The sequence below is a fragment of the Mya arenaria genome, chromosome 2, assembly GCF_026914265.1.
Source record: "Mya arenaria isolate MELC-2E11 chromosome 2, ASM2691426v1".
Taxonomy (NCBI): Eukaryota; Metazoa; Mollusca; class Bivalvia; order Myida; family Myidae; genus Mya; species Mya arenaria.
The window spans coordinates 302,744-327,982 of NC_069123.1; the positions used below are offsets into that span (position 1 = coordinate 302,744).

Consider the following 25,239-nt stretch of genomic DNA (forward strand, 5'->3'; position numbering starts at 1 on the left):
AAGGAATTCATGAGCATGTAAATACTTTCTTTCGATGTTTATATTAATTTACAATGACATGCCTACTTCACAAAACGTTCCAAGCCTTTCAATGCTTTAAGCGTTTAGATTTCATCAAGCTCATCAATGCGTAAATGACTGATACAGAAAATGTTGAATCATAATTGAAATGTGCACATTACAGACTTAAAATAACGACGGTCGTTTTCAAAACGGTAGTATTTTACCAAGGATCAAGTGAGCCTTAAAATTCCCCAAGGAGTGTGGACGTTCATATTTCAAAAAGACAGGCAATGATATTAATAAATTTAATGGCTAATTTTCTATTTATTTTTCTTTACAATTCGGTTAATTCTAAATTGCAATGCACAAGCACTACACATCGTTTATTTGCACGACAAACTATTTTTTGCAAAAAATCGGGACTAGTGGAACACGTATAGCAAATAATGATCAAAATTGTAACGAGCAACCTTTTGTGAATTTAAATCTACAAATATGTGAGGGAATCGCCAAAACCGGAACGATGGCACTACTCATGAAGATCTAGATTTGAATGTTATCAACATTGATATCTGGCAAGTTATGCAAATTCTAGACGATCAGATTTGGATTTTTGTTCAGTACTTTTACAATAAACACAACAAATGAACACTACATGCCTCACGTATCACATTTTAGAGGAAAACTGTATTAGTGTAAGACTGCGATATATTTTACCGAGTGAGCACCAAAAGCTATATTTCACGAGGTCTTACACTGAAACGAACACTATTTCTATTAATCGTCATAAAAAGGATATAAAATGACAGTATTTACACCTCAACTTCCATTCCGTAAATGAACTGTCCTTCGGCAATTGCGGTTATCATCCGATGAACGCAACATCTTCGGATATGTTCGGATCGCAATTCATCGCATAACAATATACATGAAAAAAATGTTCATCTTGTTATTGTTTGTATTGTCTCAGCATGTCCCGTTAAATATAAATCAACATTATAGAAAGTATTTATGTATGATATGTTAAATGTATTGTTGTCATAAGTGTTTTAATTTTACGTTCAAATGGGATTTCAAGTGAATGATCTTTTCCCGCGTTATTGTGACGTCATTTGATAAAATGTTTCCGGTTGCAGTCGGGTCGTTCCATTTACTGAATGTGTAAAAGGGATTCTTAAATGAAATGAAGAATTGTTTTAACAATTCTTGAATGAAATAATGAACTATTGGTGTAAATATAAGTAATGAATCGCGGGTTTGATGTAATTATCGGGGATATGAACGCAATTGGGCTGGTCAAAGTGTGTGGACTCCGAAGCTTACTTTGACCAGAACGAGCAACCTTTTGTGAATTTATACGTTGCGTTCATACCCTGATAATGACATCAACCCCGCAATTCATTCCTTAAATGTTAATCGTATTTTTTGTCGGAATAGCACGCCAATTTGTATGCGAGCGTAAAGTCTTTTTCGGAAAAAAAGCCCTGTGCACGCTGTCTTTATTTTGTGATTTGATAGCAGCTTAAATTTTAAGTTTATTATACTGACAACTCTTTATAAACCACCGAAAGGCATATAATTAAAGTCTTAGTTGACATTATGAAATATATACTATCTTTAAAGCGTACTACATATCAGTCTGTTATCTAAATCGTTTTATACGAAGGCTAGGCGCGGAGCTCAATGGGCTTCTTTATCTCAAGTTCCTCCTTTATAATGCATTAAGTGTAATGCAATCGGCATTTGTTATAGCCACATGACCATCGATCAAAAACGACATGATCTCAGCATAGTGGCTAGCACTATGCTGAGATCATGTCGTTTTTGATCGATGGTCATGTGGCTATAACATGTATAATTACAATGATAATTTGATAGCGGGTATCAGAATAACTTTTGTCAAGTTGGCAAGTTCGTACCTAGTCCTACTTGGATAACAGCCAAAAAGTTAAGATAATGGTACAAAACAGGTAATCAAATTACATGTGAAAGGAGTTGTTTACTCGTACGCCTATACGACGGACTGGCTTCTTCACCATGACAAAAAGTTTATAAAGTAGTGTACTTCTATTTGCATTGAGTTATGCATGGAGGTAAGTAGCATAGTTCTCTTTTAAACTTCTAAACTATTACATTTAAAAAAAATGGACAAATTCGGATGATAATACATGTACATCTAGAATTTGACAGTATGTAAAACTGAAGGGCATATTTATATATTCCACATAAAGCAATGTATAATTGGTGTTTGATTTTCACATGTAAAATTGTGGATAAACGCAATTCTGACGAAAACGATATCGGTGAATGTCCATTAATTTTCTTTTAAAGTAATTTGTTTTAAAATATGCTCTTTTAATGCACCAGTCAACTGTAACCACGCCCCCTCCCCCAGGTCCGGGGGGATAGCCGGGGAAATGGGCCGTGTTTTACCTTTCAGGTGGCCCCGCAGTGAATGCGGTGGTTTTGTCTTTGCTTTAAATATATCGGGGAATGGGCCTTAACAAGGGTCCCTGGGATGCAGGGGGCATTTGGCGGGGATTTTACCATCTGTTCGTCCCTGCAGGGCGGGGATTTTAGCCGGGGTTGGCTGGACCAAAAGTCAAAGTTCCCGCTATTCCCCGGACCGGGGGGGGGGGGAGGTGTGTGGTTACAATTGATTGGTGCATAATGCAGTGTTATATCCAAACTGTGTTCATTGTTCGTGTAGATGAAAGGTAATATTATCATTAGGTAATATGTATACCTTTGGATGAGTTATATTCTATCTATGATATGTATTATGAGTATTTATTAAGTATAGAGTTAGAGCATTATCATAATAATCGCTGAGGATACATTAAAAACAGGTTACCTATAATTTTCATTTCGAAATTTCGTTAGTTTTAAGATGTAGTGAGGATTTTGTAATACGTAAAAGGAAGATAACTTTTGTAAATTAACTTTAGCTGAAAGCCTAGCCATTGGCCCTCTTTGATTTTATCTGGGGCTGTGAAGTTTATTTCTGAAGGGTCAAGCTAATTTCTTTAGATGCAGTTCCTCATAATATATTATTTATTTTATAAATACATTTCTTAACTAGAAAGAAGAAGATTTAATGCTTTATTATTTTAACGTACTGAATGAAATTGTTTTAATTAATAAGGTAATGTTTGATTTAGTCTGTATTGTTTTGTGGTTTTTAATTGTTTGTAATACTTTTAACTTCTTAACTATGGAGTAGATGCGTTTATGCATAAATATTTCAACGTTTTGGGCGTTAATGAAGTATGGAATTGTCATATGTTTTAATTATTAGTTAATTTGTATAATGTTATATACAAATAATAATTTATTTATATTTCCATTGTATGGTAACTATGGGAACAAAACAGAAAGAAATGAAGTTTATGCTCACGTGAAGGTAAAACATTACACCGCCTGTACCGCCCGTCCTTTTTTTCTTTCCAGTATGTTTCTTATGCATGGAATGGGCGGGGCGGTTTAAATAACATGGCTCGAAAACTTGTCATCCTCAAGAATCACATATTTTGCTCAAAGGTCAATGTTACTCTTACAATTTACAATCATGGAAGAATGTTGAAAGGGAAGATGCATATTTTGAGATGTTACAAACTGTGAAACATGTTGCTCAGATAAGTGGGTCAGTGCTCCAGCTAAGCCTAAATAGCAGGGTGGGACACCCGGTTGCCCTTTTTAGCTCGACTATTCGAAGAATAAGGAGAGCTATCCTAGTCACCCGGCCCCAATTTCTCGAAACTTCTTAGGCTTAACAGGCTTAAGATGCTTATTTCAAATAGCCAAAATACATACTTTTTTTTTATAAAATGAAAAATGGTTTATTGTGATAATCGTAACGATTATTCCTATCTTAAGTATTAAAACATTTAAAGGAGTATATAAAACGCACAATATTGAAAGACAAAATAGTGGGTTTAGCTTAATCCTGTAATAAGAGAAGAAGTTTCGAGATATTGGGGCCTGAGCGTCGGCGTTGGCGTTGGCGTAACCACTTATGTTAAAGTTTTTGTAAGTGTTTTTGTACCACTTAAAATATTTTCAAAGTCCATTGACAAATGGCTTTGAAACTTTGCACACTTGTTCACCATTATGCTCCCAACCTGTACACAGGAGGAGGTAACTCTATCAAGCATATTGACAAACTTTTTCTACTTAAAATTTACGTTAAAGTTTGCGTACTACCTCAGATATTTTCAAAGTCCATTGACATATGCCTTTCAAACTTTGCACACTTGTTCACCATCATGATCCGAACCTGTGAGACGTTATACGATGGTATTCAACCACCCAACCTAATTGAATAACCAAGTTAGATAACTGTATTTTGCAAATAATGGCCCTTTATTATTAAACTTAAAAATTCTGGTTAAAATTTTGTATGTTACCAAATTTATGTAATATCTCAGCACATCATGTATTGCATTGAAATCTAATCTAACAGTGATCCATGCATGTTTCACCAAAACTTTTCAATCCTTTCACTAAAAAGCGGCGGAATAGTCGAGCGCGCTGTCTCTGTGACAGCTCTTGTTCAGCACCTTAGTGTCTTTTTACTACGCACTGCTGTGCCATTTATGTAAATTTTCAGAAATAAGTTAAACATAAAAATTAAACATTATTTTGACACTAAAGGAATTATAACAGCGTAGGTATTCATCACAATCTATTAGTATTGAAACTAGTTACAGCACTTTCACAATAAGAATTGAACATTGGCCCATGCAAGTGCCAATAAGGATCATTCAGCGTGCATCAGAAGTGCCCTTGCTGACCTAGCACCCTGCCCTTTTCAAATCCTGGCTGGAGCAATGAATCATAAGTTTGTGAAACCATAATCAATGAACTTGTTTGATGTTATTCAAAAGTGGTACCTTGAAACCCCTCTCATGATTCAAGTTCTCTTAAAAGGGTTCATAAACAAGGTAACAATAACGCATGCTGATGACAAACAATCATTTTTGTGAAGAAATATTAAATATTATATTGCCAGTATGACACTTTTATTGAATTCACTAAATGAAAAAAAATATTGATAAGGAAATGTTTTAATCATTTATTTATTTATTTATGAGTAAATGAGTAATGGATTTTTTTAAGACATATTAAAGTTTGCATTGATCATTACGTCTTGAAAATTCACAATGCAGTTTTCTGAAATTCATTGAGCACTGAATGAACTGTTCTCAGACAGTTCAATTGCACAAAGTATTACTACTTGACCAACTTGTTGTAGTTGTTAATTAAAAGCGAGGGCTAAACAGTAATTTCTTATTTTTGAAGGAATCATACGACAATCGTATTTATCTATCCATCTATATATCTTCCATTATTGTCAAACCCCTACTACGTGGACCTAGACACTTATTTTCAGACAATTCTTTAAGGTCTTTGAAATAAAACCTTATTTCAGCATAATTGTACATACTTATGTGTACAGTCCAGGGAAATTGCATCCCAAACTCCTCATTTTGAGAAAAGGGCTTATCAGTCCATGAAATTGAACCAGTCAATAAATCACCACTTAGCATGTCATCCTGCAAGGCTATTTACTGTGTGTATTCCCAGATGTTTCTTGTACTGACCAATTTCAGTATGTTAGCCAAGAATGAAGTGCATGTATAATCAAAGCACTAATGGTGCTGAACGGTTTGAGTGATGATGCCTTTTATGTGATAATAAGAAAAAAAACCTTTTTTGTCTACAATACACAATTTGAAATTGTGTCCTAATGGGGTTTGAGGAATTGAGTGGACTTATAGAAACACGTTTTTGCTTTCTAAATTCTGCTTTGTTCTGGGGAAAGATGTTTGTTGGGTTGTTTGGTACTAGAATATTAACACATTAGGTTGGAAAAACACAAAATGGATTTAAAAGGTCATACTTCCGGCTGAATGGGCTTACATGAGACTCATAAAAACATTTAATATGTAGGTTGTTAAGCACTGGATGCGCTTAAGTGGAGACACTGTATGGCTGACTTGACTTTTAATATGGGAAAAGAGATGAAATATATTTATTAGCTATATTGTGATTGTATTTATGTTATGACTTCAAACAAAACGAATATTTCATCAAAACAGCGCTGTCAATATTGATATCATATTTGCATTTTCACATTCAAATGATTTTGACCTTCATTTTGAAATGCGTAGTATTGTATGTCCGTATGAAGTACATTTTGAAACAGTTATGTCATCTAATCATTACGATATGTTGCGTTTTTTTATGCCAAGTATGCAAATTTGCACCTGTGGTATTTTTGACACATTTATATGGTAATTGATAACATTTACTTTTTTTAATAAATGCCATTGCCATTAGTTTGTGAACATTAGACACAATGATGAAGCTAATTTTATTCACGTAAGATATCAATATCAATATTTATTACAACTCTTATTCACTGTTATGTTGCAGTAATTTAAGATAAATAAAAATGTTATCCTGTCAGAAAACATTTAAACTGCACATATTCACGATTTGTTTTCATTCTTAAAATAATAAGAATCAAGAATGTGTTAACTTCCAAAGTATCAGCTGAAATAAGAGTGTGAGAGCTTTTCATGATAATTTAATGTATTTGAAATTTTAGTAATCCATGTTTATAGCATATAAGTCTCAAAGAAAGTACAAATAGATAAATGAACTAAAAAAAAGAATATTGAAAAATACCCCTACTCTGGCCTTGAAATGATCATTACATGTACCTTGAAGTGTTCAATGTTGTATGTAAATTTTAATTGTCTTATTATTTTAAAGAAATGCAATAAAATTAATTTTTCTACTTAAATATTTAAAGTATACTAAATCTGTTCTGAAATGTTCTGAACGACAAAAACAAGTGAAAATACAATATACAGCTCGCTTCTCAGAAACATGTGTTTAATACCAGCTGGGCAGTCAGTATTTATACCTCTGTGGCTTGCTTAAGATCATTATCACAGAGGTGTTAATAAACACTGACCATGGGTAACCTTAATCAAAATGATAAGTTTGGAGGGAAAAAACTCTGGACTGTGTATACTCTCATTATGAGTCATAAGTGATATAAACCATTCACTTATATTCAATCAAAATTATTGTAACCTTTGTTACAAAAATGTTATAATGTGTTGAGATAAAAATATCCCTTTAAACCAAAATGAAAATCTCAGTCTTCGTTATTTCTAGCAATGTTCATTTTATTCACCCCTAGCGTAAGACTGTAATCTTGAAACTTGATAGGATCATAAAACATTCCAGGATGATACTTTCAGCAGCTCATGACAAGGCATGTTATTATAATTAAATGCCCATCACTGGCCACCGCATTGGAAATTTTGGGGAAAAGTGGAAATCAGGTACATATGCGTAGGACTGTATGTAATATAAACAATAAATCAAAAGTTCGACACAGGTCTCTGACAGGCTAGTTAAGTTTAGGGATATCAAAATACTATTTTCTTCTGGTAACATTATCAAAGTATAAAACGATTACGTTTTTCCTAGGATGCGTGATGGAAGAGACATAATATTCTGACGAAGTCATGGAAACCCATCCATTGAAAAAAGAAACTGTCCGTAACTGGGTAGGTTCAGCTCTCGGCCTTCGATCACTAAGAGATGGACTTTATCCATTCGTCAAGACGAATGTGACGGAATTCCACTCTTACTTGAAAGCTAGAGTTCAGTCTACATGCCAAATTAAGGAGTACACTTGTACAAAATGCACGATAGATACATTATCTATCAACCATCTAGGAAACTGTCCGCATAGAGAAAAGAAGCGCTGTCTTTGCTCAGCACGGAAAGGAGGTCAAAGAGTAACATGTCTACAAAGCAATGCGTGTGGTCAGATGTACGAGTGTATCACTGAAGAACACGTTCATAAATCACCTTCCTGGGAAAGAATTGACGTTTCTAGATGGAGTTGTGATCCATTTGCTGTTGCATCTTGTTTCTGCAATAATCCTGATTCTGGTGACCTTGAATTGACAGCTTTAGTAAACATTTGCTTAAACAACAAGTACATTAGAGCTAAGATCCAAGTTTCGACCCAGCATCTTTTAGATAAGGTATGTAAAGCAATGTCTTCATCGTTTATTGTTTTGCCAATTTACCATAGAACCATCTACTATAAAATACTCAATATATGATTTGCTTTGTGTTAAAGTTTGTTTGTTTTATTTTTCAGATTAGGCATTCCCGAAATGAAATATTTCACCAATTCAACTATGAAGTAAGTACCAACGACATGAAAAGATATTTAGGAACAATGAAAAAGCTGTTGCAAGAAAAGGACATTAATATTTCTCCAGAGGCGAAACAAGGAGTTACCGCAATCACACAGGTATCAGCAGTAAACTTATTTGTTTTCCCTCAAAGTACAGTACGTGACTTAAGCAGTTAAATATTTCACAAACTTCAGAGGAATTGACAAATTACTATGATAACGGGTACAGAGCGAGGGCATGAATTGTAATACATAAAAACACACAGTAAACGATTCTATGGTAAAAAAAGGAGTACATGCCACTTGGAAACAAGTTTCTACTTCATTGCCACATTATCCGAATTAAAAAGAAATTAAACTGCATTGCATTAGAAAGTTAGTGACACATTAAGCCTAAATAGTTATTCAGGAAGTTATATAATTTCATATTGTATAATCAGGGTTTATATTACAGCTGATGAAAGGTGAAATTCATATTGTGAATGAAGAATTATGCGACGCAATAAATGACGCTAAGAAAGCAGTAACTACAGATCTAAATGAACTTAAACTGAAACTTAATGATGTTGAGACGTTGTCTGATGACTTCAGAAAATTAAAAGACGATGTCCAAAAAGTACAGAACATTTTGACAGAACAGGAAAACTCTCCGATATTGAAACGTATTTACAAACTAGAAAAGGTAGGAAAACTTCTTTAGTTGAATTAATTATGAAATATATTTATATACATAAATTCCATGCACCCTGTGCAAAACGATGTTTCCGCTACTGAAACGCACCTTCTCCTGAAACATTTGATAAATAGCTATTGATATAAAAACAAAAAAGTCTGCAGTCTAATTATTGTTTGGTTGTGTTTATGTTTTCAGGGACATGAACAACACGACAGGAGAATATGTGGTAGGAATTGTATAAATCTTTTTCAACTACAATTATTCATGCATTGGTAAATTGGATATACAGATAAAGTATGGCAAATAAACAGAAGAGTAAATGATTACAAAAATCCTTACCATTTATATCAAAATTTTACATTATATGCTTTAAGATATTGAAAAGTGGAGGAAAGAAATTGATCGAATCATCCGTGCTTCGCAGAACTCAACGTTGAATGGAAATGAATGCAAAGGTACTTTACTAGTTCATGTCTAATATGTCAATTATATTAAAGACGAGTGTACAGCTGCCACAGCTGCCTCAGCTGTTGGTGTAGATGATGATGGCTACAGCAACTCTTATATCCAATAAACAAATAACAATATTATAAAATATGATGATGATGATGATTATGATGATGATGATGATGATCGTTTATTTCCAGTGAACCTGAATATGAATCTTGAAAACGTTCCTCAACATTGTGCCGAACAAGTGACTAAAGATGTAGAAGATTCTTTACAAGCATGCGCCTCGGGACAGGTAGACAATACAGACGTGGCGTCTGCAGCGGCTGACATACGTTACGTGCTGGTAAGAACTTATCAGTATGTTAAATCTTTATTTATATCTGAATAATAATATCCACTTTTAATGCAAGGCCCATAACTCTAACTTTAAGAATATTCGACTTGTGGCTTGAAAAAAGAAAAACATGCGTGTGTTAGCGTAAGCTCTGATGTGTCTTTATTTCACTTGCTTTAATGGAAGTTTGTTGCAAACATAGCTCAAATACATACGTTATACGGCGTGCTCATTATGTATAACCTAATGTATATGGTTTAAAGAATACACAATGTAAACATTCTTTATTGTTCAAATGTGCGTTTTAATTTATTAATTCAAATTTGATCTAATTTAATATTGACTGGCCAAAGTTGCACATAGTCTGCTCTTTTTGTGAATAATTTTAATATCTTTTCGAACAAGTTTTATTTGAGTTTTGGTATAACAGTGCGAAAAAAATCAACTGAATTAGCTGAAAAATCTTAACCTTTTATTGTTTGGTCAACTTAGGACAATAATAACAAACCTGTATGCTTACAAGAATTGTCCACAAGAAATGAATGAGTATGTTTTTTTTATGTTTTCATTGCACTCTATTGGTAAGTTTGCATTTAGTTACCTTTCTTAATATTACCAGAGGGCAAAGAGTTACAACAAGCGAAAAAGAAGTGTATGCTTTTGACGTTCAAGTGCCATACATTGGAGAGTCTTGGATCGCTACTGCTAGAATGCCTGTCAGGAAAAATTACAGAGCTGTTCATTCCAATGAGGACCGCGCTTAGAACTAAATACAATTGTCAACTGCTTGATTTGGAAGTCTGCTTGTATGAAAAAGATTTTCTGGATTGCTTGGACGATATAAGTAAGTTTAAGACCAGGTTTTCTTGAGAAACACAATTATTCATAAAACCATATAGGCAAAAAAGCCCCATGTTAAAATCCATTAACATCATTATATACAGAGTTCAACATATAAACTTAAAAGCTTTTATTATAAGTAAACCTATAATGACATGTAGTATAACTTAAACGAACAGCCTATAATTTGAATAATGCACATACTATTTTTGTTCAAGGTCAACATTTGAAAGACGCATTCATTACGGAGAATGTAGATGCCTTCGACTCATTGCCTATCGAGAACACGGGTAATATGATATTATTCAAACTGAACAATGCATTTAGTCTACCTATTTAATAGTTCATGAATAAATACACCAAGCGAAACGATCTGTTTAACTGTTTATAAAATGCGTTGTTCAGTCTGTAGTTTTCAATGTATTATTAGACATGAATATTATCAATTGGACGAAATCCATTTCATATCATCACCGCGTTAAAGTCGATTCATTTTTTTCAAAAGATTTATTTTAAATTTTAGATTTTCAGATGTATCTCATTGACCGCGCGAGAAACCAACTCGATTCAAGAGACATGATTTTTTTTTCATTTCTGGAAGAATCAATTCAAGAAACGTTTGTTGATCCTCTCTTTATACGAAACGGACAGCATGCGTCGGCTTCAGATCTTCAACAATCAATAAAGGAGCTTCAAAAACCAGACGAAAATAAGTGTTTACTTTTAACTGGAGAGCAAGGCATGGGCAAAACAGAGATTTGCAGGACGCCTCTATACGCATGGGTCCAGAAAACAAAAGGAAAGTCGAGAACTAACGCTGTAGAAAAAACAACTGCTCAATATAGCTATTTCCAAAATGCAGCCCAGCAAGCGGTTGAATCGATTGAATTTGTCATTTTCATTCCATTGAATAAAAAGCAAACAGAGCTTTAAATTGAAGACATTGTTTTATCTAGTTTGGACCCAAAGTTCGTGCCTACTTTCAAGAGGATCTATAAAGAATTTCCAAGAAGGTTCATGTTTATTTTAGACGACGTGAAATTCCCCTTCAAAATAGAATGCCGCTCTAACGTTTTAATGTCGACAAGAGAACAATTTTACCATCTACAATTGCCTCAAAACGCAATACATATTCAAATTGAAGGTTTGGACTATGAAAATATTGCAAACTTTGCAAAATACATAGCATGTCGATTATTTCCAGACACTCACAAAGCAAGGAATTTTGTGAGTAGAATTTTGAACGCAGACCAGGTGTTACAGGTCAAATCCTTTGCAAGAAATCCGCTTTTGTTTAAGTTTTTTATGTATCTTTGTTATTGTGAAAAGAAAAGCTCGTTCATCGGCATCACCAAAGATAACTTCGCAATAAAGAATATTTGTTTGAACCACACACAGTCTGCAATGATTTTGTCCCTGCCTATCCATCTATACAGCGAATCTCTTCAAGCCGAAAGTATAATCTGTGAAACGGATTCTGAATGTGGATGTCAAAAAAGATTAACAGAGCATTGCCTTGATCATGCTGGTGTTAAAATGACTATACCAACGAACTGTTCAGTAAGTGGGTTGCATTTGAAAGAAACGCAAAATGTGCTGCGACATACAAAAGAACTTCCATTTGTAGAGCAGATGAATTTTGTGCATATAAGTTGGATGTCAGATATTGTCCACTTATTGGGTTCTCCGACACCATTGCTCCGTTTATTAAAGCTCGAAGATATGCGCTTACAACATTCAATTATATGTCATCTTCTTTGTGACATTCCAAGCTTAAAAGAAGTGTTCTTGGTGCGGGTTGATTCGCGAAAGGATGATGATTGCAAGTGTTCCAATCCAGCGGCGCTTGGAAAGGAAATGCATATAGAAATGTTGCAAATGGATTCATGCAGTCAAATATTGGTTCACATCGAGAAGGCATTGAACGTGAAAACAATTCTCTTAAAAAATGTGTACGCACGAAGCGATGTTGTAAGAATATTTGGAAACCCGAAATGTAGTAGTATTGAGCATCTTTCCTTGGACAATATTCGTCTTACTCATACAGAAATTGCACAGCTTTTATGCGACAATGAAACAATTACGACAGTTTCCCTGAAAAACTTGAAGACACAACATGATTTCGGTTGCAAAAATAATGATCTTGAGCCCCATAAAAAGTACAGCATGAAAACGGTATTATATCTCGAAGTTCAGTCTTCAAAGGGCTTCATGAACTTGATTCACCATGCAAGTATGCTGAAAAAATTGCATCTGGAGAAATGGGACAGTGTTAAGAAGATCTTACAGCTAACTATAGACTGCAAGTTATTAAATGATCTATATGTTGATGTCGATCAAATAAGTCATACAGAGGCAACTACCCTATTTTGCGGTATACCGTCGTTGCAACAAATTAATATATCTACAAAATCCTGCGTGGTCGACAGTGTTTGTGGATGCAGACAAAAACCAGTAAGAAAACAACATCGTAAACAATTTACATCGCTTTGTGTTCGAGATGTATCAATAAACATGGTGGCCTGCCTTTACCATATCAAAGATTTTTCTTTGTTGGAGCAGTTGACAACCGATGTAGATAGTCTTTCCAGGAGGGACAAGTCCATACTTTTCAAATCACTCCGTCAGAGCCACACGTTGCGTTATTTAACGTTTAATGGTACACAGATGGACGGAAACACATTGGTTGAGATACTCTATGCTTTACCAATATCACAACAGACGCTAACGGTAGAGCTATTGAGTTGCAAGTTGACTGGTGCTTCGAGTCTTGAAGTTGTAGTTGAAGCTGGACCGCCGAATTTTAAACTCAAAACCTTTTCTGTGTAAGTATCGTGCAACTAAAACTAATATTTACTTTTTAAGAAATTATTTGGTTAAAACCTCATGTTGGTGACTTTATAATTCATGAATAACAAAATGCATGAAACGTTTATATATTTGTGTTATAGATTTTCTATGATTCTGCGTAAAACGTCTGTGTAGACTTCACATATTTCAAATTTTCAAAACAACTATACATTTAACGAATGACTTACAAAGGTTTGATGATATACTGAATGTTCCCCCCCCCCCGCTTTCGGTAATGTGCATTTCACTAAATAACAGAAGCATTAAATCCTGTTCGTATTTCTTTTATGTGTTAATTTTTTCTTTTTTGTACATTCATCGCTAAGTTTGATAAAATTACCCAGTAGTATTCTTGAGACCAAAGATAATTTTATATATCATGGAGCAACAGTTTGATGTTCAAAGAGTGAATTGGCGTGAACTTGTCTTACTTACGAGTCATGCTCAGCTTAAGCGATGTTGTCGTAAAACAAAACAGTATTATGTATTGTGGACAGTCGGGTCTCCACTTATCGTTTCGAGTGTTTATTTCTCTCATTTTTTCGACAGTTCTATTCAGATTATAGTTCAATCACATTCAATTAGTTGCTTTCAAATCTTATCAATATCGTATTTTTCATGTTATATAATATATTGCCTTTGGTGTGTTTCAGGAATGAATTGTGTTATCAATCCGGGCAGAAATATCTACTTATCGAGGATGCAGCGATAATGCTCGAACAATTTTAAAATATTAATAAAGTAGTTATCAAATAACACGACTGCTATAGCCTGTATCATGGGCAGATTCAATTTTGGAATTGAAACGCAAAGCAACTGATGGCCATATTTCGACTAAGAATTATTATTTCCATGGATGCCACTATCAAAACCTTACGGGTAAATTTCGTCAATGTTACCATACTGTTATCGCGAAAGTGAAACTCTTATTCAAAATCAATACATACACATGTATAACAAACATAATTTTTAAGTGATAAACATAAAACTATTTATTAAATAATGCATTTATTGAAAATAAGAAAATAATAATTACTGATAACAAGGTTGTTACCGTGTATTTAATAGCTGAAAACACAAACATATTAAATGATGTGAAGAACTGTGATCTACTATCGTCTCATAAGGTAGAAATACCTTGTTTTAAGCTCATTTCTTTCGAATTAAACTCGGTATCCTTCATAAGAACCATTTTAAATCATGGATTCATTCGTTTTGGTATATCAAAACAATTGTATTAATTGTTTGGAAAATCTTATTTGGGAGTAAGAGTGCATCTTTAATTTAAAAGTTAATTAAGGTTAATCTGAATAAAGCTATGAATTACAGAGCCGGTTATGCTAAAAATGGTGTATGTATGTGTATATGTATATATCTAACACAATTCAAGGTGGTTGGTAAGATTCTGTTCAAGATGGTGTGCTTTTTGTGAAAATGGAGAGTGTTTCATAGAACATTCTAAAAATGTGGTCTCAAACCGCTCACACCGAAATTGATTGCATCGTAGTTTCTTTGACATGAAAATATATCTATCCTTTATGATAAAGAATAAGTTGCTATATGTGGTATGTTCTGGTAGAACCAACGATTCTTCAATGTATGCAAAAAATGAACAATCTCGCGAGTATCCGCATGTTCGAGATTCGGGCTATCCACCTGTCTTCCGCGGACATCCGACTGGCCGACCTGCTTAGACGCTAGGACCTTGAAGCATGCTATAAGACTAAATATTTTTAAGAACATTATACTTTTTGTTGAAAAAGGATTGGCATAAATGAACAAGTAGAACGACACTGAAGGTTGTTTTCCAGTTTGCTTGCGGCTTGAATTAACATGACCCTTTACCATAACACCTGTATCAACTTGTATGCCACAAACGTCACGGGAATAAATCAGTGCATGATTTTCTAATGACATACAGCTCCTGTGAACACTATTCTCGCAAATTAAGATATGTGTTAAAAGTCAACCTTTAAGTTACTTCGGGCGCAAAACATATTCGACAGCGCCACCACTACTCGACAGCGCCATCACTAGAGCAACAGCGCAAACACTTTTATTAATATGTGCATATTTCCTTTTTAAAAAGTGCTTATTAGTTTGTTGTGTTCCGGCGTGAGCACTAAATATAGCAGATCTCAAAATAAACACAAGTTTGTTCCGGGAAAAAATCTCCTGGCATCACAGCTCGCACACTATAGAAACGAAATTGAAGCCAACCTGCAGTTAAAGGGTTCTTACACGGTACCACATTATCCGATTTTTGGAATATGTCCTTTTAATAAAAATATCAAATAAAATCTAAATCATATATCAGATGTGTAAAAGTCAACACAGGGCACAGCTGCACCACGGAAGTGTCGACAGCTCACTTTCTTTGCACTACCGTTAAGTGGTGGATCTGACGTTTATGCACCAGTCACTTGTAACCACGGCCCCCCAATGTCCGGGGATATACCGCGGAGAGCCGGGGAAATGGTGATTTTACCTTCCCGGTGCCCCCGCAGTGCCGGGTGAATGCGATGTTTTTTTTTTATTCACGCCAACTATAGAGGGGAATGTGCTTTACTAAGGCTCCCTGGGGTGCGGGGGCTTTGGGCGGGGATTTTACCATCAGTACGTCTCCGCAGGGCGGGGGTTTTACCCGGGTTTGGCTGGGCCGAAAGTCAAAGACCCCGCTTTTCCCCGGACCTGGGGACCTGGAGGGGCCGTGGTTACAATTTACTGGTGCATTAGTGGCTGTGAACTAAAACAGTTTGCTTTTGACTGTCATCATAAATGTTCGTGAGTCGAATACCGCACCTCAAGAAAATGAGAGACTGAAAAACTGTATACAGCTAAACTGGGACCGATTTACACTTCGGCAAGCCTTGACGCTCTATTTAAATCCGCTAGTGTTCAACAACATTTTAACTTTTTCTACATATTTCATTTTTTTGAATACTGAATCAATACTTGCAATTGTAACTAAGAGCTGTGTTACAAGCTAAATTACGAATCACAACTTGTGAATATAAATACCAAAATATAATATCTGTTCCGTGATGTCGACCTGGTTTCGGAAAGAAATCTGCCCTTTTGTGGATTTTTTGAAGAAAAAAAGTCTTTGTGTGAAATCAATTTCTTAAGTAAGTCTAAGTCAATTCTTCTTTTGCAATCCATCTGATCTTCATTTATATGATGGCTTTTTTTTCATTTTTGAAAATATTTCAAGAGTCGAAAAGAAAATAAGCTTGATTGCACACATGTATAACGAGATATTGAGTGTGTACATATTTGACATAATACACGATAATTCATTATTTAATTTTTTATGATAAACTTATAAATCTTTAAGCCTTGAAATATTGCAAAATGCCAAACTGACAATTACGTTGTTATTCAATCAAAATAGAATGCAAGAACTTTCATTTTGTATTTAACATTATTACAACAGCAAGGTATTTCTTTACCGAATGAAACCACTTTTGCTTTAGGGCGTCAACCATGGCTGCAGGAGTATTAACATATTTTAACAGTATGGTAAGAGACCTACCAGAGAATTATATTATTTTTCTGTAGAATTAGTCAATGAATAAATTCGAAATCATGAATAGATTTCATTGTTAACTTAAGAGCATGTGATGTGTTTCGGCCTGTGCGCATGGACAAGCTTTTCCACCCGAGAAATATTCAAAAGTATAACATATAGCTGCCTTCACAAGCTTTTAAAACTAGTTCCTACATGTGTGTTAACTAATTTAAACTAGTTTAGCTTACAATTTCTACAAAACATGACAGTTTTTTTTGTTACTAGCTAGGGGAAATCACTCTGTAGATGATTTACAAAAGACGTTTGGAGACTTAGTATAGTTTGACCTCTGTTGAAAACACAATAGTTACATCTCTTAGTTAAAAATAGTCAATGCTTGATCGTGACGGCATGTGACGAATATTTCCGTAAGATACCGCGTTTTACGGTAGGTGTTTTCGTTTATGGTGCAGTAGTCCGTCTGTCCTAGAGCTGGCGTAAGTTGAGCTCCAATGCCAAAGAAACACAAGTGTTGTTGTTTCACCCTGATCACGTGGCTGTGTACATGTAGCCCAGGGCCCGTTTCCTTTTGCGGCTTTCTAGGACTCACCTACGCTGTGACGAGAGTGTGATTGGACCAGAGCTTAACTCAACTGGGAGGAAAAGTGGCTCAGTGACAGGCTCGAACCCAAGACCGCTGGAACACTAGCACGGCACTCTAACCATCTGAGCTTACTGGTTGGCTGGTTCTTATACTGTTTACATACCCACACACACTACACTCCTCCCTTATTAATCTTTTCAGCTGATGGAGGCACTACTGCCATTGACCGCTGACACCATTAAAGTAAACTTTAAGGATAAGTGTACTCGGTATGGAGCTTGAACCCATGACATCCAGAACACTAGCAAGGCATTCTTGCAAACTGAGCTAACCAGGCGTGTGGCTTCTAGCACAACCCTTGAGAGATTGAGGTATCCGACTGGCTGGTTTTAACCCACACACTCTGGTTTTAACCCATACACTCTGTTAACATTTTAAGCCGGTCTAGTTACTCGTGCCCTTTATTCTGGACATGTCTGTGTTTTGATGAAAAATCAAGGAATTGTCACGGCCTTGTGTCATTGCCAAAATATGTTGAAAATAAAACAGATCATAAAAGTGTGGTTGGAGCGGAGCTGACACACTGCTGGAATATTAGTGAGGCTTCTAGCAAAGCACTAGAATGATTGAGCTACCAGGTGGCTGGTTTTACCCATGCACAACGTTAATATTCTAGCCAATCCAGGCGCTCATGTGTTTTTAACTCTTGAAACCTTGTCTGTGTTTTGATGTAAAATCTAGTTATTTTCATAGCTTGGTGTTGTCACCGCTGGAAACCTCATTTAACCTGTTGGCCATAGCTGAAAAACATTCAAAATATTCCGATGAAATTTTGTCCACTTTTGTGAAGCCAGAGACAACATGCAAGATGTATGGCCAGGCCAATAACTGTTAACAGTTTTTGAGTTATGCCCCTTGTTATAGGTCCGTGCCCTTGTTAATTTTTCATAATGTTTAATAATAAATTTTATGTTTGCATTTTCAACAGGATTTGCATAATTTAATTCTTTAAATAAACAAGTAAAACTGGTGGCATCTCCAGGTGTGTGACCAGTGACCGACAACCAGCCTGTGGCATTGCAGTGTGTGTGATGGCTTAGCAGCTCTAGGGACTCTGGACTAAGAAGAGTATCATTTTATAATAATCAGTTATATGTTAATGATGCTCCATGAAGAATTTGTGAAGCATAAAGTCACTGCTTCATCCATTTTTATTGCTTCACTTGTCTGGGCTATTTCTGAGCATCATTGGATTGAATGGTCAACTTGTCATTAGCTACAGGAGATGTTCATACATGCATCGTCAGCATTTTAAGTCCAGATTGGCTCTGGTTGTCTTACTTATAGATTATAAACGACCATGTTGCAAAGCTGAAAATCATCTCGCAAGGTTTTTGTGACGATTCCGTTGTTCACGAAGCAACAAAGTTTGATTTTGTGACTTCCTGCAGTTATAATATTCATGGAGTGCCAAACTTATATTGAAAATCATCATGGCATCAGCTGTGCTCGTCTGAAAATTTGTTTTCTCAATTACGATTTTGGATATGATATATTAAAGTATATATTTCATTATTCTCTATTTTCACTTCTGAAATGAAATTTAAGGTTATCGGAGAATTTAAAGAAGACAGTTGCTAAAAATGTTTATAAACTACGACATGTTTAATATTCGTGGAGCAAGTCACCCTTTGACTCTGTATTATCAAAATTGATTTATACAAACTGCTAGTCTGTAAAGTATTTTATTATTTAGATTGTAAGCACAATCATTAAACTTTTGGCACAAATAAGCGAATGTTGCGAGGAAATCGGTAACTTAGCATTGGTACTTTCACACAACATAAATAATTAGGTTATAAATTAAATCTTATTATTTGATACGGTTGTAGCGTTTTTATGGGCGTAACGTCAAAGTTCTCAAAAGCAAGTCACACATTGACCCTGTATTGTCCAAAATAATTGATACAAAAAGGATGGTGTGTAAAATGTTTAATCATGTAGATTGGAACCATACTAATTAAAAAGTTAGCAACAATAACATATTCTTTGCAAGTTGATCGGAAACTTAGGATATATATTCAGGATATGATTTAAATCTGATTGTTTAACACGGGTGCATTGTCTCAACATAGAGGAACAGAGTGGCAAGGCATGGAGGAGAGCAGGTTGGTCATCGTGCGGGTCCGTCCCAAGCGTAAGCTGGAGGTCATCAATTTGAAAGGTAGGTGGATATTTTGTCGTGTGGTTGTCCGTATTCCTGATAGGCCTCGATCCTCAGTTAGTTTATACTTTTTAGTTTAGTTTGATTGTGAAGACAGTTAGAGGCTGATATGAATCACTCAAGTCAAGTTAAGTCAAGTCAAGTCAAGTCTTTAAGTAATCAAAGGCCACCGGCCCAAAGTACGTGACATACATAATAAAACAAATAATATACAATTTGTGTAAAACAAAAAGGAATTTAAGCATACATCCAAACATGAGTGTTTCCTTTTAATTGTTAATTTCTAAAAGAAGATGATATACATAGAAAGACAACTTACTTAGAGTCTCATAATTAGTTGTTTTCATAAAGTTATAAAAGTCATTTAAATCATCTCATTGGCTAGTGGTAATTCTCGCTAGTGGTTTGAATAATTATTGCAATAATGAAAGATGATAGTTTGCCCTTACTTAAAGTTGAATTCTGAAAGCAGAAACAAGTTATATTAGTTAACATTTACTATGTAAATTTCGGTTTAGCATTGCGTTTCAGATGGCATCAACGCAATCAGTTCGTTCTAGATAATGTGTTTTCCTTGCTGTCTGGCTGCCAGTCATCAACGCAATCAGTTCTAGATAATGTGTTTTCCTTGGTGTCTGCCTGCCAGTCATTGGCGCAATCAGTTCTAGATAATGTGTTTTCCTTGGTGTCTGGCTGCCAGTCATTGGCACAATCAGTTCTAGATAATGTGTTTTCCTTGGTGTCTGGCTGCCAGTCATTGGCGCAATCAGTTCTAGATAATGTGTTTTCCTTGCTGTCTGGCTGCCAGTCATTGGCGCAATCAGTTCTAGATAATGTGTTTTCCTTGGTGTCTGGCTGCCAGTCATTGGCGCAATCAGTTCTAGATAATGTGTTTTCCTTGGTGTCTGGCTGCCAATCATCGACGCAATCAGTTCTAGATAATGTGTTTTCCTTGCTGTCTGGCTTCAGCTTTCCTTACCCTTCCAATGTTAGTGAGGGTGAGGGTTAAAAGTTGATAAATGAACTAAGCCAAACACAGGTACTTGACATTTGTTTACAATTTGAACTCATTAATACGATTGCTATGCAATATTTATGTTGATGTGTTATTTTTAAGATGTATATTTTTCCAGGAAAGCTGATCCGTTCCATAAACTTCATCTGAAGCATGTCCACTGTTTGTTAAGTGATAACAAGAAACGTAATGTTGTCATGATCCGCATACCCAAGGAATATGACTTTGTGAGTAACCATATTGAAACATTCAATCTAAAATATTTCTTTGATATGGTTTAAAACTGGTGTAAGCTTCGCTCCGGAAGTCGCAAAGTAACACTAGTTAAGATTTTATATGGTTGTTAAATGATGTGTGCTTCAGACTTGCAGTTGCAGTTGAATATTGCGCGGCAGATTGATATGAAGTAACACTGGTTAATATGAAAAGGAAAGGAAATACGGCTTGCTTATTGCACTAGCGGATTCAAGTGAACATTTCGTGTCAATATGGTAGAAAAAGTATGCATAAATTACACCAACATGTACCATTTTAGACTAGAATAACAAAACGTTTTCATGGTGGAGGTCACTTTTTCCTGCCTTGCCAAGTTTAGAGCCAGAAGTTCTTTGAGTGTTCCCAAAGTAAGGAAACGTCACATGCTGGATCTGCATCTGTATTGTGCCGAATTAACTGTTAAAATAAATGACTTTGTCTTGAACGGTAAATTCATGACAAGAGTTCACCTTTTTAATGTTCTAGGTCATCCAAATGACAAATGAGAGCCAGCGTCGAGAGTTTATACAGTCCCTGAAACAGGCCGTTACTGATCATGAAGATGTTGTGGACTGCCATGAAGCAAAGGAAAAACACATCTACATGCAGGCGTTTACACAGAAGAAACGAAATCCGCTGCTAGAGAGGTTCTTCAAGATTGTGTTTTCTGAGGTAGAGATTTTATTTTACCCGACATTTACATAAAAATGGGGTCATCTTGTCAACACTTGTATCCCATGATCAAAGTTTCGAATTTATATTTTTAGCTCACCTGTCACTTTGTGACATGGTGAGCTTTTGTGATCGCCTTTTGTCCGGCGTCCGTCGTGCAGCGTGCGTCGTGCGTCGTCCGTCAACAATTTACTTAAAAGACATCTCCTCCTTAACCGCTGGGCCAATATTAATAAAACTTCATAGAGATGTTCCTTGGGTGGTCTTCTATCAAAGTTGTTCAAAGATTCAATTCCATGCAGAACTCTGGTTGCCATGGCAAACAAAAGGAAAAACTTTAAAAATCTTCTTCTCCCAAACCACAAGGCTTAGGCCGTTGATATATGGTAGGTAGGATCACCAAATGGTCCTCTACCAAGATTGTTCAAATTATGGCCCTGGGGTCAAAATTGGCCCCGCCCCGGGGGGTCATGGGTTTTCTCCATATGTTTATAGTGAAAACTTAAAAAATCTTCTCCTCTGAACTTACTTGGCCTAGAGCTTAGATATTTAGCATGATTCATCGTCTAGTGGACCTCTACAAAGTTTGTTTAAATTATGGCCCTGGGGTCAAAATTGGCCCCGCCCCGGGGGGTCATGGGTTTTCTCTTTATGTTTATAGTGAAAACCTTAAAAAATCTTCTCCTCTGAACTTACTTGGCCTAGAGCTTAGATATTTGGCATGGTTCATCGTCTAGTGGACCTCTACAAAGTTTGTTCAAATTATGGCCCTTGGGTCAAAATTGGCCCCGCCCCGGGGGGTCATGGGTTTTCTCTATATGTTTATAGTGAAAACTTAAAAAATCTTCTCCTCTGAACTTACTTGGCCTAGAGCTTAGATATTTGGCATGATTCATCGTCTAGTGGACCTCTACAAAGTTTGTTCAAATTATGGCCCTGGGGTCAAAATTAACCCCGCCCCGGGGGGTCATGGGTATTCTCTATATGTTTAGAGTTAAAACTTCAAAAATCTTCTCCTCTGAACTTACTTGGACTAGAGCTTAGATATTTGGCATGATTCATCGTCTAGTGGACCTTTACAAAGATTGTTCAAATTATGGCCTTGGGGTCAAAATTGGCCCCGCCCCGGGGGGTCATGGGTTTTCTCTATATGTTTATAGTGAAAACTTCAAAAATCTTCTTCTCTGAACTTCCTTGGCCTAGAGCTTAGATATTTGGCATGATTCATCGTCTAGTGGACCTCTACAAAGATTGTTCAAATTATGGCCCTGGGGTCAAAATTGGCCCCGCCCCGGGGAGTCATGGGTTTTCTCTATATGTTTAGAGTTAAAACTTAAAAAATCTTCTCCTCTGAACTTACTTGGATTAGAGCTTAGATATTTGGCATGATTCATCGTCTAGTGGACCTCTACAAAGTTTGTTCAAATTATGGCCCTTGGGGTCAAAATTGGCCCCGCCCCGGGGGGTCATGGATTTTCTCTATATGTTTAGAGTTAAAACTTCAAAAAATCCTCTCCTCTGAACTTACCTGGACTAGAGCTTAGATATTTGGCATGATTCATTGTCTAGTAGACCTTTACATAGATTGTTCAAATTATGGCCTTGGGGTCAAAATTGACCCCGCCCCGGGGACATGGGTTTTCTCTATATGTTTATAGTGAAAACTTCAAAAATCTTCTCCTTTGAACTTACTTGGACTAGAGCTTAGATATTTGGCATGATTCATCGTCTAGTGGACCTCTACAAAGATTGTTCAAATTATGGCCTTCGGGTCAAAATTGGCCCCGCCCCGGGGGGTCATGGGTATACTTGATATGTTTATAGTTAAAACTTCAAAAATCTTCTCCTTTGAACTTACTTGGACTAGAGCTTAGATATTTGGCATGATTCATCGTCTAGTGGACCTCTACAAAGTTTGTTCAAATTATGGCCTTGGGGTCAAAATTGGCCCCGCCCCGGGGGGTCATGGGTATACTTGATATGTTTATAGCTAAAACTTCAAAAATCTTCTCCTCTAAACTTACTTGGACTAGAGCTTAGATATTTGGCATGATTCATCGTCTAGTGGACCTCTACAAAGTTTGTTCAAATTATGGCCCTTGGGTCAAAATTGGCCCCGCCCCGGTGTCATGGGTTTTCTCTATATGTTTATAGTGAAAACTTCAAAAATCTTCTCCTTTGAACTTACTTGGACTAGAGCTTAGATATTTGGCATGATTCATCGTCTAGTGGACCTTTACAAAGATTGTTCAAATTATGGCCTTGGGGTCAAAATTGGCCCCGCCCCGGGGGGTCATGGGTATACTTGATATGTTTATAGTTAAAACTTCAAAAATCTTCTCCTTTGAACTTACTTGGACTAGAGCTTAGATATTTGGCATGATTCATCGTCTAGTGGACCTCTACAAAGATTGTTCAAATTATGGCCTTGGGGTCAAAATTGGCCACGCCCCGGGGGGTCATGGGTATACTTGATATGTTTATAGTTAAAACTTCAAAAATCTTCTCCTCTTAACTTACTTGGACTACAGCTTAGATATTTGGCATGATTCATCATCTAGTGGACCTCTACAAAGATTGTTCAAATTATGGCCCTGGGGTCAAAATTGGCCCCGCCCCTGGGGGGTCATGGGTTTTCTCTATATGTTTATAGTAAAAAAAATCAAAAATCTCCTCTGAACTTACTTGGACTAGAGCTTAGATATTTGGCATGATTCATCGTCTAGTGGACCTCTACAAAGATTGTTCAAATTATGGCCTTGGGGTCAAAATTGGCCCCGCCCCGGGGGGTTAGGGTATTCTCTATATGTTTATAGTTAAAACTTCAAAAATCTTCTCCTCTGAACTTCCTTGGCCTAGAGCTTAGATATTTGGCATGATTCATCGTCTAGTGGACCTCTACAAAGATTGTTCAAATTATGGCCTTGGGGTCAAAATTGGCTCCGCCCCCTTGGGGGGTCATGGGTTTTCTCTTTATGTTTATAGTGAAAACTTCAAAAATCATCTCCTCTGAACTTACGTTGCTTAGAGCTTAGATATTTGGCATGATTCATCGTCTAGTGGACCTCTACAAAGTTTGTTCAAATGATGGCCCTGGGGTCAAAATTGGCCACACCCTGGGGCTGATGGGTTTTCTCTATATGTGTTATAGTGAAAACTTAAAAAATCTTCTCCGAACTCACAAAGACAAGTAATGTCTTAATGTAAACTGGATAACATATTTAGTACACATACCAATTTTCAATATGGGCCACATACAACAATTAATAACAACTATACATATATAGATATACACGTAAAATCAAGTAGTGACAAGAGCTTAGATATTTGGCATGATATATCATCTTGTTGACTTGTACCAATATTGTTCAATCTTTGGCCCTGGGGTCAAAAAATGGCCCCACCCGGGCGGTCATGGGTTTCCTTATATATGTATATGATGAAAACTTAAAAAATCTTCTTCTCCGAAACTAAAAGGCGAAGGCCTTAGATATTTGGTATGAAGCATCGTTTATCGGACCACTATTAAGATTGTTCAAACTTTAGCCCTGGGGTCAAAATTGGCCAAG

The 25,239-nt window shown here is 36.1% G+C and overlaps 2 protein-coding genes across 2 annotated transcripts in view; both read left to right on the plus strand.

The window, feature by feature from the left end:
• The window catches only part of LOC128207130 (helicase with zinc finger domain 2-like), a 103,174-nt gene that overhangs the window by 72,913 nt on the left and 5,022 nt on the right, over nt 1-25,239 (plus strand). The window lies entirely within an intron of this gene.
• Nucleotides 12,115-14,648, plus strand: LOC128207156 (uncharacterized). Its single transcript, XM_052909936.1, has 2 exons — nt 12,115-13,364; nt 14,043-14,648. The coding sequence occupies exons 1-2, from the start codon at nt 12,172-12,174 to the stop codon at nt 14,116-14,118; spliced, it is 1,269 nt and encodes a 422-aa protein (XP_052765896.1). The 5' UTR covers nt 12,115-12,171; the 3' UTR covers nt 14,119-14,648.